Source organism: Branchiostoma belcheri, unplaced genomic scaffold, assembly GCF_001625305.1.
Source record: "Branchiostoma belcheri isolate BF01 breed outbred unplaced genomic scaffold, Haploidv18h27 scaffold101, whole genome shotgun sequence".
Classification (NCBI taxonomy): domain Eukaryota; kingdom Metazoa; phylum Chordata; class Leptocardii; order Amphioxiformes; family Branchiostomatidae; genus Branchiostoma; species Branchiostoma belcheri.
Genome location: NW_017802392.1, coordinates 98,513 through 115,711, shown reverse-complemented (window position 1 = coordinate 115,711; position 17,199 = coordinate 98,513). Strand labels below are relative to the sequence as shown.

Genomic DNA, 17,199 nt, shown 5'->3' with positions numbered 1-17,199 from the left:
ATATAAACACAACGAAATGAAATAGATTGCAAAATATAAGGAACGTAACGGACTATTTAAAATACAGAAGAGAGTGGTGAATAAATAATATGTGTTTTATTTCTTTAACCTATTCAATACTTAGTCTATTAGATACAGCATAACTTTTTTTGCTGTGTTTGTGTGGCTAATTTCTTCCTGAAAATGTGGGTACAGCGTGCAAAATCTGCGTTGGACGATATGCTAGTATGCTAATCACCCGCTGCGAATTGCACGAAATCATGACAGGGAAACGGAACTGAGTATGGAAGTAAGGACTAGAATAAGGAATTGGACGACGGTAACATTTCATTTTCAGAATTCACCAAGAGTGCATGAGGCAAGCGTTATTATACAGCGTTTTTCACTTTTTGCTGTGTTGGCTGGGGCGGAGCTTAATTCTTTCCCCCGCATGCAAATGATCCGCCATTGTTACCGACGGTTGGCAAAAATTATTCACAGGAACTTTTCACGGTGGTTCAAAACGGCCCTGAAAATCTCCACTCGTAGCTTATTAATATTGATGAAGATAAGATGTCAATCACACTTGTCACCATTGACAACTGTCCATGATTGGTTGACACTTTTGGGCCGGCTCTAGGTATGTTTACCTTGCTGTTTGCCCCCTGCGAATTTTTCCCGCCAACTGTTCTATTCATATGCGCACTTTTCCTGATCCTCAATTGTTCTAATTTCACACATTCTAACAATACATAGCGTGGGTACAAGGCATGATCATTTTCTGGCCTGGTACACACACTCACACACACACACACACACACACAGAGAGAGAGAGAGAGAACAACATGGTTCCTAACTCTCTGTGTAATTCAGTTGTTCAAAGCGTAAAAATACTCAGATAGCAGCGGCCACGAGGTTACCCTTGACCGGCCAAGATCGGGCAAGAATTTGAAGAACGCCAATAAGCCAAAATCCTCGATGAGACTTAGACTACATGTTACTAAAAACGCTGCCCTTATACCCTTTTCTACAAAATATAAAATAAACCCTGATTCGTACTGTAAACTGATCTTGTTGTTTGAAAATATAGCCATTGATACAAAGTAATAAACGTTACATTACGAGTGCCATTTTGTAACACTGCCGACGTCGATCTTTCCACTCTCCGTTGTTGTTTTGATTCTGTCAGGGCCATCTTGGTTCCGTACTTTTATTGTAAGTTATCGCATGAACCGCCAGTGTTTCTTGAACGCAACACATTTAGATCTCATAATTTTAGACATCCCCGCGAGTTAAATGTAGTTGTCTCTTTATTTCCTCTGGACGTTGTTTCTGAGATCAGCAACACTTCTTGCGGGAAGGCAGAACCAAGGACGAAACATGAGAAGTTTCGACTAGAATAATGCCGCAACAAGTTACTACACAAAGAAAAAACACTTTGACTACTCAACTCAAAACTCACTTTATTCTTAACGTACCCTGATCAATCTTATAACGATGCGGTCACTTTATTCTTAACGTACCCTGATCGATCTTATAACGTTGCAGTTCCAAAGAATACCATCAATCTTAACGTCGCCGTTTGGACGTCTAGCGGACACTGGCGTCGCCGTTCCAACGTACGAACGGCTTTCCTTCATACACATTTCGTTTCATTTTGTTCCATTTCATTCCATTTCGCTTCATTTCGTTCCATTTCGTTCCATTTCGCACTTTCTGTACACCGTCTAAAACCTGTAAACGAAATTCAATACATTTTCTGCATACTAGGTATGTCTAAATGATAATAATACCTGCATTCCAAGGTAACAGTACACTGGAAATCTTCAGGCACTACAGCATGGCACAGTGGACAGCTCTGTCTATCAGGAGTCAGCCATCTCCGCAGGCACTGTTGGCAGCCGACATGGTCACACGGCAGTTTCACTGGTTCCCTCAACCCCTCTTGGCAAATCATGCACTCTCGAACGCCTCCACTGCAATAACAGTAATGTTTTAAGCATTGCCAAATAAATTATGGTGCTGTTAACTAACGTCTTGTCAATAACACTTACAAGGTCACTTTTGTGTACACATACATGTACAAGGTCATACATATTAATTTTGTGTATTCAAGGATGACATTCTATACTTTTCAAATGTTGTGTTGGATAAGATATTGTCTGCAAAGGGAAAAATCCTGACATTAAGTCTACATGATAAGGAAAAGAACTGAATCACCTGAAGTGCTTGATGCCAGCCTGACTATTGCAGGATTTCAGGAACCTCTCAACTGTCTTCATGGTCTTCACACTCTTAAAGTCATTCTGAGGTTCATTGCCGAGGACCTAGTGAGCGAGTGAATGAATGAATGAATGAAAGAATGAAAGAACACTTTAACTGAGAAATGCCAGCCCCTCCAACTCTGTCCTGCTACATAATCTACATGTAATCCAACATCACAGGTTGTCTGCTACAGCACCAGTTACCCTTAAGTTACAACCATCTGGTCCCAGTCTTTTGCCTTGTTTGTTTGCTTGAGGAAGAAATGAAGCAAAAACAATGTTTCTGCAAACTAAGGTAAACATATTGACAAGTATAAAATCAAAAGGTTGCTTATCCAAACAATCTGCAGACAACTGTACAGAACCTGATCATCTCTTGACAGAATGTTAATATGTATAACATATAAAATGTACTCGGTTGGGTTAAGGCGGCCTAGGCTGATGTTCATGTTCGAGTTCGGGCGTGTGTCTGCACGATGGCCACATACATGTTTCAAACCCGAATCATGTTCCACCATGTTCGATATGACGTCATTCGAATACAATGCGTGTTCGAATTCGGGGTTATCGGCAGTCATTTGTATGCTTCCCTGTAAACCTGCATTGTTACGCATCTTAGTCATGGAGTATGACTTAAACGGCTTTACGCGCAGCTGAAAACAACATAATTCATCTTTAGAGTGATCCATGTTTACATATTATCACTTTCTTATTAAATTTGTCCGAGGCTATTTTGCATAAATTTGGATGTTTTCTTACTGGGACGATTTTTCAAACCAAGAATGGCCACAAATAGCTGTTTCTTGTGATTTTGACCCAAAACTAAAACAAAATACCCATTTAAAACAAAATAGACTCGGACAGAAATAACCTGTATGGGGTTGGCTTTCATCTTGTAAAATATAACGATGGAAGGTGTTATTACCGCCTGCGCGTAAATTCATGAAATAAACGGCTATGTTTTTAGCCAAAATGTGTATTTTTAACCCAAAAATCTAGGTGTAGAAAATTGAAGTACCCTTTATTCAATGCGTTTCAAGTTCAACTAAAACTGTGTGAAGTTTCGTCGCGGTGCGACCAAGCTATCAAAAGTTACAGGCATATGTACATATATAGAATACTTAGTAACTTTCCCATAAGCCTAGGACGCCTTAACCCAACCGAGTATTATAAACTTGAGCAGGTTCTCCTTATGCAAGCTCCATCTAATAGGTTTCTGGATATAATAATAAAACTCAGTAAATTGACATATTGATAAGAAAGGAACAAATGGGAGGAAGGCTTCTGACAATGGAAGTGAAAACTATATACAAAGTGGGACAGTCACTGTAATATTTGGTTCCTAAACATTTTTACAAAAAAGGCCAACCTTCCACAGCACTTCCATCTGCTTGGTGCTGAGGGACTCCTCACTGTCAGCAGATGTGAACATGTGCTTCATGAACATCTGCAGGGTCTGTAGTCTGATCCACAGGAATCTGAGAATAGTGCAACAATGACATGTAATAAAACTATGCATTTTGGCATATTACAATCATTAACACGGCGGTCTGTCACTACAGCATTCTTTCCCATTGCTAGGCGCATTCGAAAAGGTATCGGGTTACAAGATGCTATTTTGGCCTGTTTTGGACTACCCGTAAAACATTTGAAAATAAACAAATTGTATAATTTAGTTTTAAATTTCGTCAAATTAAAATGAAATTATCGTGTTATCACTGATGATCCTTTTCATGTAAGCTTTTTATGATAAATCACTGATTTTTTAAAATTTCGAAAGAAAGACGATTATTTTTGGGTTTCCGAGCACAAGTCATGTCATGTTTTTAGGCAAACATCGTTCAAACCTGGCTACGTGCATAATTATGTATATTACCCCAGATTCCCGATTTTTATATTTTTCGACGACTAGCTATAAGATCAAAAATCGTGTTTTTGGAAATCTTTTAATTTCTGATTTTAAGACTTAGTCTAGACTAGTTTTTGTTGACGTATTGGTGAAAAAAATTGCATTTTTTTACATTTTTCTCACTAAATTACCCATAATTCAAAATTGAGACCATTTTTTAAAAATCCCTAAAACACGATTTTCAGGACAACCGTGACAGTCATTTTGAGCCATAAATGGGGTATTCTTGACTCTGCATGCATCCAGGTTTGAACAAGTTTTGCAGACATGTCACATCGCCCAAAAGTGTGCATCGTGTTATTCATACAGGCGTAAAGAATCATTACTGTATAACAGTATTCAAGGTCACCCAAGGATACGACAGTAGCTTCGCTACATGCTACGTATCCACCAAAAATTATAGCGGACATGTACTGTCCAGGAAACTGTTTGTATCTATAGAAAAGTGTTGTTTTTTATCTGTTGCGAGGCACTGAGGCAGAAGGGCTTGTTTGCCGCTTTATTGTAAATGACCGCAGGTGACCCCGAAATGGAACGTGGGTTTGATTCGAATTCCCCAGATTGAACATGATCGAACACAGTTTGGATGCTATGAAATGTGGGAACTTTGAAGCCCAGATTTGACCACCATGTAACCGTAATGTTCATTATGACAAAAATCTACTGTCAAGTACATGTTTTTTCAACATTAATCAGTTTTTCAAAATGTATTTAGATTGAGAGTCACAATTGACATAAAATTATGTCAGTTCAATCCTAAAAGTCACTGGACATGCATGGCACCTAGAGCAAAGTGCCAAAGATATCAATGAACAATACATACAAAAGTGGGAATTTAAAGGATAACTGGCTAGCTGTGACGTAGTACATTCATTGTATTATTTTTATACATACTTGTAGTTATAAAACTCAGGCATTTGACATACAAAATGTACATTGTAGGGACAGATTAGAAAGATATGAAATGGGAGGAAGGCTTGTGACAAAGAAAGTGAAAACTACCAGCTAGGTTTGTATTAAATTTTTTAAACATGCTTGAAGAATACTGCAAAATTGTAACAGAAATTTACTGATAAAAAAAAATTATCATGTACTAGGAACAATCAAGCTTAGAATGGAAACCAGTGCTGATATGACAAGCCGAATAAATTTGCTGCAACATTGTAGCAGAAATTAACTATCATACTGTGTAGGAACAATCCAGCTTAGAAAAGAAATCAGGGCTGGTATAACAGGCTGAATAAAAGTTCTAAACGGGAACTATGCGGCTCGTGCTTTGTTAACTTGAGGAATGAATCCACTCTATTACTCATGTATATACAGTGCTGCAAACTTCATTACCTTGCCATGTTTACTTGAGTCAGGCTCTTCTCCCCGTAGCACACACTGTTGTCGGGGGAGGCAGCAGAAGCGAAGACCCGCTCCACCACAGGAGCCACACACTGCATCCGCCCCAGCCAGCTCTGTCGTTCTGCAGGGGTGGCCATGTTGTGTGCTTCTGGTGTCAGGCTCTCCAACACTGCCAGCACTGCTGTGGTGTCTACAGTCTGTAAGTAAGGTTGTGATGTTATATTCTTTATGGTATACTCTACTCAACAGTAAAAAAAATTAAGAAAGACGTATCCAGAGCACCTAAAAAAAAAGAAGCTGTATGGAAGAGTCAAACTAGATACTGTTGCTGCAATGTAATTGTATTCCCTCAAGATTACAGTGGGCCAAAAAATCAACTGACTAAATCACACAAAAACCACATTGTACGTTATATGTACATGTATATGGCAGTTTGTGTTAATCAAAAAAATTGGTGTCACTGACCCAAAAGTTAAAAAATTACAACAGTACTACCTCATTGCACAGTCAATCATTTTTGGATCAAATCAGTCATCAACAATGACAACAAAAGTTTGCCTGTGTTGGTAGAAGTCATGATGACACTGGTTTGAACTGCATTTTCCAACACAATAAATTGGTGCATAATGTGACATCACAGAAGCGGTGGACTGGACAGACAAAGACTGGAGTTGTACAGTCAAAAATTTTGGTAGGATTTCTTGTGTTGGAAATTACAGCTCAATCTTGACTGTTTCATGACAACATAAATCTCACCATTGATGTGTCTGACTGAAAGTCCACCTGACAGAGTTTCTCCAGCAGGCTGGGTGTGGTCTCCAGGAGCTGGGCCAGGTTGTGCAGACGGCCCTGCACACGGCTGAAGGCAGTGTGGACGGCTGGGATGGTCATGCAGAATGGCTCTTCTGATCCAGACTGGGCATGCAGCTCTCTGGCAGACAATTCTACAGCACTGCAGACCATCTGTCATAGGTGCAGGAAATCCAAATTTAATGTAATACAATATTATGTAGAGTGAAATTATCATTCTTCAGCTGACATCTTTTCTGCCACAATCATTTCTCATCTGTACGAATTAGAGGAAAGAATAGTTAGGCTAAAACATTACGACATTAATTAACAAGAAACAATACAAATGTTGGCAACTATGACATTATATGAAGGGGTATTCTATAACCATTTTGTTTCATTCCTGAAGTTGTTAACAGGTCATCAGCAAATACCTTCTGTTCAGCATGCTGGCAGATTGTACTTCTCCTGCGCGAATTTTTCATTTTTCGTTGGATTTTTGGTCCATGTTGCATCTGAATTTTGCCAATTTCAGACGATATCTTTTCAAACACAACATTTCAAAACAATTGACAGGATGTCATACTTAAATATAAGTAAGCTCTGTACAACATTACAGGTTTTGCGCAGGTGCAGTATGTTTTCTAAACATGCTTATTATGTTTGTTCCACCTTCATCTCTTCAGCTGATGTTGTGACCATCCTGTAAGTCATCCACACGTAGTCGTGCAGATATCTGGCAGCGATGTCCTCCTCACTCTGGTCCTGTTCAGCTGCTCTGTGGATAATCTTGCCAATGGTGGATTCCCTAAACAGCCTGGGCAGGGCCTGATCCGGACTCTCACAAGTCAATGCTACAGAGAAGCCACAAACAAGATTGGCAACGAAAACATAGATTGCCATGGCGACAGTGGTTATAGTTTGCATGGCACTGCCATGATTTCATGATTTTGAGGAAGGAGGTTTTCCCAAGGGTTTCCAGGAATCTGCAAACAGAGCTCAGGGAGACATTCCTGTGGACAGTCCATGCCTGTGGACAAAATACCTGTGCAATTCCTAGAAAGTTTTTCAAATTGCATACAATACTACAAATTACATACAATACATTAGGCTCCTTCCTGAGACGTGGCTAAAAATTATTACATAGTGGTTAAAATACTTTGTGTCTGACTCAGTCTTTTACAATATTCCAGAATGTTAAAATTTTGTCCTGCAATTTGACACTTGCATGTAAGTTTCAAGAGCATTAAGAATACGTCATCGCAATAATATGAGTCAACATCCCTTGTATAATGAATGTCACAAATCATACATGTCATCATGCCCTGTTCTGTAATCATTATGTCTAAGACTTTCATACTTTGGCTCACCCTTAAACTTTAAAGTATACAAAATCTTACAAATCTGCTTTGACTCTTTGAGACTAGATTATTTTGTAACTCATAAGCAACAAAAACTTTGAAGATAGGGTACATTAAAACAAATCAATCTTCAATTTAGCACATAATAAGGCAACTCTTTGAAACTGAAAACATGGAACGTCAAGTAAATCCTAACATATTAAGGGTTCATCCCTACCTTCCATTTTCTGTGCAGTCTTCAGCATGGCGTCCACCTGACCTCGGATGACCCAGGAGAAAGGCACCCTACACTCAAACAGCTGTTCACCACATCCTGAACTCAGCACTGGGATCTGGGGAACGTCAAGCAACATTTCAGACCATTAGACGACACCAATTTATTATTCCGTAAAGGAGGTCAGGACCTCCGGACGGAGTGTTGTGAAGAGACGTTTTTTCGTGTTTGCAGTCAAAACACAGGGTTCTCTTTGTGTAATCGGCATGCAATTTTATACGCCGTCTGCGGGCATGCCCGTGTTGATGCACGAATGTGTATTTTTGCCGTTGAACTTCAGGCAGATGGTGAGGGGCCGATAAGTGGCACCATGGCAGTAACACTCACGGTGCTAGCCGCAACTGTTGCTGGAATTTGCCAGTCGCGCTTAATAAGTAACAGGCACGGTAAGACGGTGAGGCTGTCTTTTGTTACTAGTGACACGACCATGATAGTCCGATCTTTATGTGAATGCAAAGATTGTGTGTGTGTAATTAAAAGAACTTCGAACTTGAAGCACAGCATCTTTACACGCCCTGAGAGCAGTAATGGATTTAGGTCTTTTTATGTTTTATGGTTGTGACACGCCCTCATTGTACATGAATTAACCGCTGCCTTATGTCTGTACAGTAGGTCTGGCATTGACGCTTGGGATGATATTTGTTGCAATATATAAAACTTCACAGAGGATTGTCGCCTATGGCTTCTTGTTATTATTGGTTCTTGGATTTGCCTGGCTTAATATTTTTCTGATTTACAAAAAAGAATTTCAGGTTCGGAATCAACTCCAAAATGCTTACATTTTGGCTCTGACAGTTAAAGAAAGTCCTTCTCTTCCTATTTTTTCCATCTAACAATGTAGTGGTTCCATTAAAAATGCAGTGGTTCGACAATTCTGTTATGTTGACTTTTTATTTTGACTTTTTACCTTAAAAGGCTGACTCTCTCAGAATTATCATACAATGTAAGGTGACTAGGCCTGTTTTTTTCCGCACTGTCACTTCATGTTAAATTTTCTCTCAGAAAATGCAAGAACCAACAAATCAAATTAGTGTGGCATTAATTTGTATACGGTATGTTGGATTGAAACTTCTTGGAGCTCATGGTGGCTCAAGTTGTGGGTTGTTGGAGACCTACACTTCACACAAGCAAACAAACAGCATGAGGATGGGTGCAGGTAAGGTCCTATTATCAATTTCAACAGGAATCCCCCAAAAAATGAAGGACTATATTCAATCAAATTGTTATACACGTTTCTAGATCAAAGTTGGTCCAAATAGACTGCAATGCACTTCAAATGGTTGGAAACCCTTCTTATGGAAATTGACTTAAATATTAGTAAGAATTGTAAATGTGTATTCACTAAATACCTTTTGACGTTGTACATTCATAACAGGAGACAGCATGTCACTGTAGTGGAAAGGCACCAGGTGCTTGTCGCTCAGGATGTCCAGGAAGATTGGAACAGTCCACTCTCCAGCAGGGGTGACCATGTGGTCCAGGTTACAGTTCCTGTCAGCGTAGGCAACAATCTCGGCCAGCAGAGGGGCTATCACCGAGGACAGGTGGTTCCAGGCTGATTGTCTGACATTTCAGAAATAAAGGAAGGAAGCATAACTGATACATTCATGTACATGTACTATGATATATATGTAGCTGTCTACGTTTCAAAATGTACTGTAGGATTTTTTTCCCTACAAATATACTTGAAGTCTAGGACAAATGGCCAATATTTACAGCTTGTGCATTTGTGTGGTAGATTAAGAACTTTATTGCAAGACACTTGTACATGGTACAATGTATGGCAACAACTATTGAACAAAAAAAGAAAAGGGTATAGAATGAAAATATACTGGCCCAGGTGACATAAATGTATATATAACAGGTGTACTTGTCCCTACCTGAGTGTCCCTGCTTCTGTGATAGCCTTGGGTGTAGCAGCCTCGTTAGTGAGCCAGTTCACACCTCCGTCTGCTTTGTTCCTCTCCTTCTCTTCCAGCAGCTGCACAATGCAAGCCTTCACCACATCACAGAAACTGGGACCTGAAATGGTACACAGTGAGCGATCATTTCTTACAGACCCTGGCTACACAGGTTCAAACTACTGCCTAGACGGGATCAAGGACGGGATCGAAACCTTACAGTCCAATGGCCACACCTAGCTCACTTGGTGTAAGGCGTCCCACGGTGTCAGTTTACTGAATTTTCAGGTCTTTTCGTAAAAATGCCATAACTCAGCCGTAGCTGGTCAGAAATGGCTGAAACTTGGGGGAAAGGCAAAATACAACTTGCTGGTTATAAAACTATTAATATCATGTTGTTATATTTCTTAGATTTTCATATTTCTATGCCTGATATAATGTATAATTCTTTAACAAAAAAGTAAAAGGAGGAACTAACGGTAGCTTCTGTTTTTTGTGGCCAGATTTAGATCAGAGCTTGGAGGTACCTCCATGATCAGAGTTACAGCAAGGAGCGTCAAATAGTTGTTTTGTCTGTGATATGTACATGTACGCAAGACGGACATGACTTCTACTCTTGATCAGCCAATTGGTAACAAAAGAGAGGTTCCACAGGATAGAATTAGCGCTCCAATCAAATGCAAAATGACAGGCGGGGCAGAGGCAGTGGATTATCACTCAAACTGTTGCATATTTAAAAGCATCCAGGCCGCAGTTAGCTCATTACAATATTACAGTAGCTTATTATCATTTTAAAATGAGATCTTTGCTGGGGTAACCTGTAGGACGCCTTACACCAACAGAGAGGGAAATTACAACTGTTGTATTGAGTTCACTATAGCACAGAAAGGTTGCAATTACAGGTCCTTGAGAGCTACATTGTAGCCGCACCAAATGGTAAGCTCCTCGCAATTCAGCCCCTGGCTGTGAAGAGGGAGTAGTCGGCCCAACCAACAACAACTTGCAGCTTGGTTCTGTACCATTTCCAATTAATCTTTGTCTTTCTTTCACAAACCTTTCTCCGCCCTCTCCTGCAGAAGCTCCATGAGCTTCTCAATCCTGGTCACAGTCCTTCTCTTTGGCAGGTGCTTTGGATCCTCCAGCATGGCGGCTGTTGCCTGGATACAGCTGACCAGGAGCATCTTATCATCCAACACAGACACCTGGGGATGGCACACACAACCAGGGCAAGAGATGTAATGAACATTAACTTCATCTCAGACAAAAGGCACAGGACAAAATGTTGTGTTTCAGTTTCATGGCCAATCCTAGCAAAAACCTGCCGATTTTTCTGGTCGCCACTGGCAAGTCCATTAAATTTCTCATTTGATATCTTAATTCCAAACCCTTTGAAACGTTGTTAAAGGATTTTCAGATGCAAATTTTTTATTGAGTAAATCAGATGAAATTTTGTCCCTCTGCCACAAGCAAATACAGGAACAACTCTTGGCAACAGCCCTGATCCTGGGGAAAAAAAAGAGAATCCCTTAACTTACTGACCCTAGTTTTTTCAGGACTAAAACCATAAACACTACATACTCTAGGTCTTATCAGGGCCCTATATCTTTGGACTTTGGACAAGTTGGAGTTTGTGCCTGCAAAGTGGTGTGTTATGCCAAAGTCAGTTGACCAATTCAGAAGTCGAATTCTTTGCACTGGAGAAAGAATCTCACTGGTATTTACAGCTTTTTTGGAATCTAAAATATACAGTAAGAAGAAACAACTACAAGGAATTACATTTTCTAAGATAGCCCCTATGTCACATATATACAAAATGTACCAAAACGCAACAACGAAAGTTAGACTAACTTATGATTATGCATAAAAGTACCTCCTTATATTTGTTGGTTGTCTTTGGTTTTGGGTCTACCTCTTCCCTGTCAGCAGTGAGTTCAAGCCCAATGTCATCCAGGTCCATCTCTTCTAGAGTATCCCCACCATCTCTCTCCATGGTAACCTCCTGGGGTTCTTCATCCTCCTCTACATCCATGTCCTCTTCCACACCAGCTTCAGTACCATGGACAGAATCCTCCTCCTGAATCAAACATCAAATATTTTCACTGGAACAATATTCTGATACAATATTCTGTATCTATAGTCAATAATGTAAGCCAGTATAGCTACTCTTCATCATGACACACCAGCTTCAGTACCAAGGATACCATCCTCCTCCTACCGGTAATCCAAAATCAAACAATTTCACTGGAAGGTTAGCTAATGTTGTACTAGCAAGCCAGTATATCTACTGATTATAGATAAAATATGCTGTATCCCTATTGATAAGCTAGTATAGCTACTCTTCACCATAACACACAAGCTTCAGTACCATGGACAACATCCTCCTCCTAAACCAAACATCAAACAATTTCACTGGAGGTTATGGAATATCCTTGTGAACATTATAAAATGCTGTTGTTATACCATTGATTCCTGGCACCAGATGTTGTGGACTTTGGAAAGGCACTTTACAGAACTTTCTTCACTCAACCCAGATGTAAAATGGGCAGCAAACTTTGGTTTGGGAAGTAAAAGGCAGTGGAAGGAAAGGAATCATGGGCTCCAACTTACAATACCGTGCCTTAGGCACACTGGATCAACAACCCACTACAAAAGGACACGGCCTGACAGGAATGCCAGGAATAGAACCCGTGACACCCCTTGATCTTGTGCCAAACCACTTAACTAATCAAAACCGCTATATTACTGTTAGTAGTTGTAATGAACAGTCTTTCTGGTTTAACACACACCTCCATCTGTACTGATCTGTCAACAAAGTTCTCCTCCTCCTCCTCTTCGGCATCCATGTCCATGGAGCGTGTGTCCTCCTCCCTCCTGTGCCCACCCAGTAGCTGACTGATGGGTTTGTTGATCATCTCGCTCACGTCGGGCGCGTTCCTCTGCGGCGGCTGCAGGTCGTCGATGTGCACACACGTCCACCGGCCGCCCTGGAACCCCACGAAGCAGCCTCTCGGCAGGCGGGGCAGCTGCACGATGAAGACCAGGTGAGCCGTGGTGTTGCCCACCTGTGTCTGCTCGTCTTGCACGCAGTACCGGGCGCAGGCTATCAGGTTACTGTTGGTGTGGCCGGAGTCACACTGGACCACCAGGACGGACTCCTCGTGCAGTGTTCCTGTCAGGAAATCTCTATAAAAATAACAATATGACTGGTAGAAACTTTTAAGGTAACATTTGCAAAGCAAATGCATAATGTTTGTTCTCACATGGTCTAGCTTAAGAAACTACTGCTCTGTCTGTTACTCAAACACAATCATATATATGGTGACCAGCCCCTCAAACTGTTCTGCAACTTTGCTACATAATGTAATCCAAAACCACAGGGTGTCTGCTACAGCAGCCACCCTGTGGTGTTGGATGGCTGTTATCAGACCAGTTGCCATGATAACAGCCATCTGGTCTAGGCCATTGACCTTTTTGCTTTGGAAAAGAAGAAATTAACAAATTTGTTCTTCTGCAAAGGCAAACATAATGAGACACTGTGTTTATCTTATTATTCCATACGTAGAAGTACAGTCACATAACAAAAGATGATCATACACAGAGAATGGTGTCATGATTTATATCTATCACAATCATGGTGATGTCAAACTGCTGTAAAGTCTAAGATAATTCTGTTTTATGAATAGAATATAGTTGGTTACAGTGGCCTTACCCTTAATTGTTGAGTCTTTATCTTTGAGAAGACCTGAAGAATTCATGACATGACAAGTATCACCTCACTCACATTCACAAGTATCATGATGCACCAAAAAAAACAAACTTGAAGACTGACCTGATTTGCTTACAGAACTGATGCTCAGTGTCGAACTGTTGCAGTGACATGACGGCTACATGAGAAGGTGGCAGGTCCAGAGCTGTGGCCAGCCTCTGGGCATCTGTGTGAGACAGTAGCTTGGAGTGGGTTGTCACCTAAGGGAAACAGAACATAACTATGAGGACCTAGACTAAAATGCCCTAACAAACTGTAAAACTTGATAAATTGAAATAAAATCATTCACACTAAATACACTCACATGTAGCAATTGAACCTATTGTCTTGATATATGATTATGAGTGGTCATTTTTTAATATAAAGGACAACTGATCTACATGTAATTATGAAATTATTGCTAGTAGCAGTACATGAGTGAAGTCCAAGTTTAGTTTCGAAAAGACAGCATGAAAAAATCCTGTTTAAAAAAAATTTCAATTCATACTACAAGGCAAATTTGAAACAGGATTCAGTAGTACTATAGCATTAGAGCAGTTTGAGTTAAAAGAATGACCTACATATGTATGTTAGCACATTGAAAAAACATACTGTGCCTGAGCGAAATGTGGCATGTTGTTGTTGCTGTTGTGGAATGTACGTCATGTAATGTGCATAAATACAGCACTTCTAAATAATGCAGCTTCAATACGTTAGATGCTATAGATAAATTCAACTACATTCTCAGGGGAGATAACCAATACAGTGTTCAAATAGGAAAATACATTAAAGAATGTTTCGATCTTAGAGACCACATGTTAGAGAATAGTTAACCTTTATTGTTACATCATACATATACTCTGTACGTAAGATGACATTATCCACACATGTATTTAGCTTTGTTAGATCTTTAGTTAAGTTGTAGAAGACCATACAAAAGTCTCTGTACTTTTTTGTTGTGTCAATAAAGAATCTATTTAAGGTCATGTTTGGGTATATAACGATGACATCCCGTCTGAGGTTTTCAAATGCTAAATTTTCAAATGTGTCTATTGGAAACAATATCTTATGCAACAGACAAAATTCTGATGACACTTATAGGGTCACCAAACATTCAACAGAAACCATGATTTTGTACTGGCTCAGTATGTTCATAAACATTGATGTGCAAATTGAGTCCCATGATCATTATTATTACATCATTTTGTCATATTTATTTAGTTTGTTTTTTGTACTTTACTGTGTTCTGTTTCTTTTATTATTACGACTCTATGATCATTGTACTTAAGTTAGTTTATACCTTTCCTTTTATTATATTATGTTTTGAGCAGGGAGCTTTGAAAACCGCCAACATGGCGATATGCTGACCCTGGGTAAATAAATATTAAATGAATGTACGTAATGCTGCCATGCTACCTGTGTCAGTATGCCCTGCTGCCACCCTCCTGCCTGTCTAGCCTGGTGGATCCTGTGACACAGGAACTCCTGCAGACAGGAGTGGTGCTGCTGATGGAAGTACTTGTCCTTCAGGGCAGCTTCTTCTGACGACAGTTTGGACTTGGACAGCCTGACCACAGCGTCTGGTGTGGCACACTGGAGGAGAAGGTCCTGGGCCTTCTGTAGTATCTGAATATGAAGTCAGGGAACATAAGGAGGACACTGTGTTATGAAACAGAAGATTTGAAGCTAAGCCAGTTTGATACTGAATCACTGTTTATGGGTTCACTGTAAGGGGAAATTCCCGTAGCTCCTTTTATCACAAGCATAATGAACAGTGGACCACAGCTTAAAGTCCCGTCCTAAGGACTGTGAGCCTTTACATTAGCCTGCATGTTGGGTGAGTACCAATAGCTGGGATTTGAACTCCCAACCTCTTAGTCCAGAGGCAGTGTCACTAAACATTAGAGTACACAAGCAATAATTATTTGAATTTACATTTAATTAATAATAATATATACTTAGGCCACAACAATTCAATTTGTTACTTCTCAGGTGTTTTTTTAGAAAAATATTAAGTGATAGGGTGAGACAAAAGAAATTGTGCTATGATAGCCCCATATGCTACAATAGGAGCCACGAAGTCAACATACCAGGGTGGTGTGTAATTCAATTCATTGATAGATGGAAAAACTGCATTGATAGATGGAAAAACTGTAACAACTAGGAAAACAAAGACTTTCTTTGACTCCTTCATGCATGTGAATCATAAATCCAATATGACCACGAGTAATCCTAAAATATGTACGAGAAAACTACAGAAATCAATTAAATATCCACCAACTATTAGTTAGTAGTACTGTGTTATATACATTGTAAGGAGTGAATCATGGAAACAATGAAAAGTATCCAGTTATCCAGCCAGTACTAACAGCAAGGATTTGGTATCTTCTGAGACCCTACTGTTCATGTACTTCAACATAGCAGTTAAAGATATCTGAGGCAACAACAGAACATGAAAACTCACCTGTTCCTCCAGTGAAGGGTCATCTGTGTCTACCCCACTCATCTCTGAGCAGACCTGGAACACCACGGTAGCGGCTGTGTCGGGATGGTAGCCGACAAAGGCATCTCCTACTGTGTACCTGTGCCTGAAACAAGTAGAAAGTATATTGAAGTTACCGTGGCCGACAAGTACAAAATTTTACACCGCAACTTTTGGTGTTTTACACCGCAACTTTTGGTGTTTTACACTGCAACTTTGGGTGTTTTACACTGCAACTTTGTCTGTGTTTTACACTGCAACTTTTGCTGTGTTTTACACTGCAACTTTTGCTGTGTTTTACACTGCAACTTTTGGTGTTTTACACTGCAACTTTTGGTGTTTTACACTGCAACTTTTGCTGTGTTTTATACTGCAACTTTTGCTGTGTGGAAAACTTACACCCCTCCCCTTTTATAATGGACGGTCCCCCTGTCAGTTCAAAGGTGACAAAGATGGCATCCGTTTAAGTCACAAGCTGACATCTAGGGACATTAAAATGAAGAAAAACGATGTCCATACCCAATAATAATGAACTAACCTGCAGAAAATTTATGCCATTGCTGTTGATGTCTGGAGCTGGATATCTGACGTCCTTGATAAATTTGTTGTGACGCATGGCAGCAAAAAGCAACATAATTTGTAATCACTGGACCTGGTCGAAACATTTTAAATTTATCCCGATCTATAGGCCAAAGCTAGAAAAACCTTTAGAAAAATCTAACGTCACAACGTAGCCAAGCTTTTCCTCTAAAAAACTTATGCACGAAAAGGATAACTCAGTCGACGTAGTTTGCATGCCATCGTTGTCACCTTTGACCTGACAGGGGGACCGTCCATTATAAAAGGGGAGGGGTGTAAGTTTTCCACACAGCAAAAGTTGCAGTGTAAAACACAGCAAAAGTTGCAGTGTAAAACACCAAAAGTTGCAGTGTAAAACACAGCAAAAGTTGCAGTGTAAAACACAGCAAAAGTTGCAGTGTAAAACACTCAAAGTTGCAGTGTAAAACACCAAAAGTTGCAGTGTAAAACACCAAAAGTTGCGGTGTAAAACACCAAAAGTTGCGGTGTAAAATTTTGTTCTTGTCGGCCACGGTACTAGTTATTTTAAACGATTCCTGTCTGAAGCCCTTTATCTATTATTGAGA

The 17,199-nt window shown here is 40.0% G+C and overlaps 1 protein-coding gene across 1 annotated transcript in view; it reads right to left on the bottom strand.

Annotated features, from left to right (window-relative positions):
* The window catches only part of LOC109473931 (E3 ubiquitin-protein ligase rnf213-alpha-like), a 134,495-nt gene that overhangs the window by 29,271 nt on the left and 88,025 nt on the right, over positions 1-17,199 (bottom strand). The window contains exons 58-72 of the mRNA XM_019774105.1: positions 16,037-16,160; positions 14,989-15,198; positions 13,657-13,793; positions 12,614-13,010; positions 11,698-11,901; positions 10,882-11,029; positions 9,807-9,948; positions 9,276-9,489; positions 7,870-7,984; positions 6,964-7,145; positions 6,259-6,465; positions 5,494-5,699; positions 3,613-3,721; positions 2,200-2,306; positions 1,773-1,955 (exon numbers count right to left, since the gene is read on the bottom strand). Coding sequence (XP_019629664.1) covers positions 1,773-1,955; positions 2,200-2,306; positions 3,613-3,721; positions 5,494-5,699; positions 6,259-6,465; positions 6,964-7,145; positions 7,870-7,984; positions 9,276-9,489; positions 9,807-9,948; positions 10,882-11,029; positions 11,698-11,901; positions 12,614-13,010; positions 13,657-13,793; positions 14,989-15,198; positions 16,037-16,160 — 2,685 coding nt within the window. The remainder of the gene's footprint in view (positions 1-1,772; positions 1,956-2,199; positions 2,307-3,612; positions 3,722-5,493; positions 5,700-6,258; positions 6,466-6,963; positions 7,146-7,869; positions 7,985-9,275; positions 9,490-9,806; positions 9,949-10,881; positions 11,030-11,697; positions 11,902-12,613; positions 13,011-13,656; positions 13,794-14,988; positions 15,199-16,036; positions 16,161-17,199) is intronic.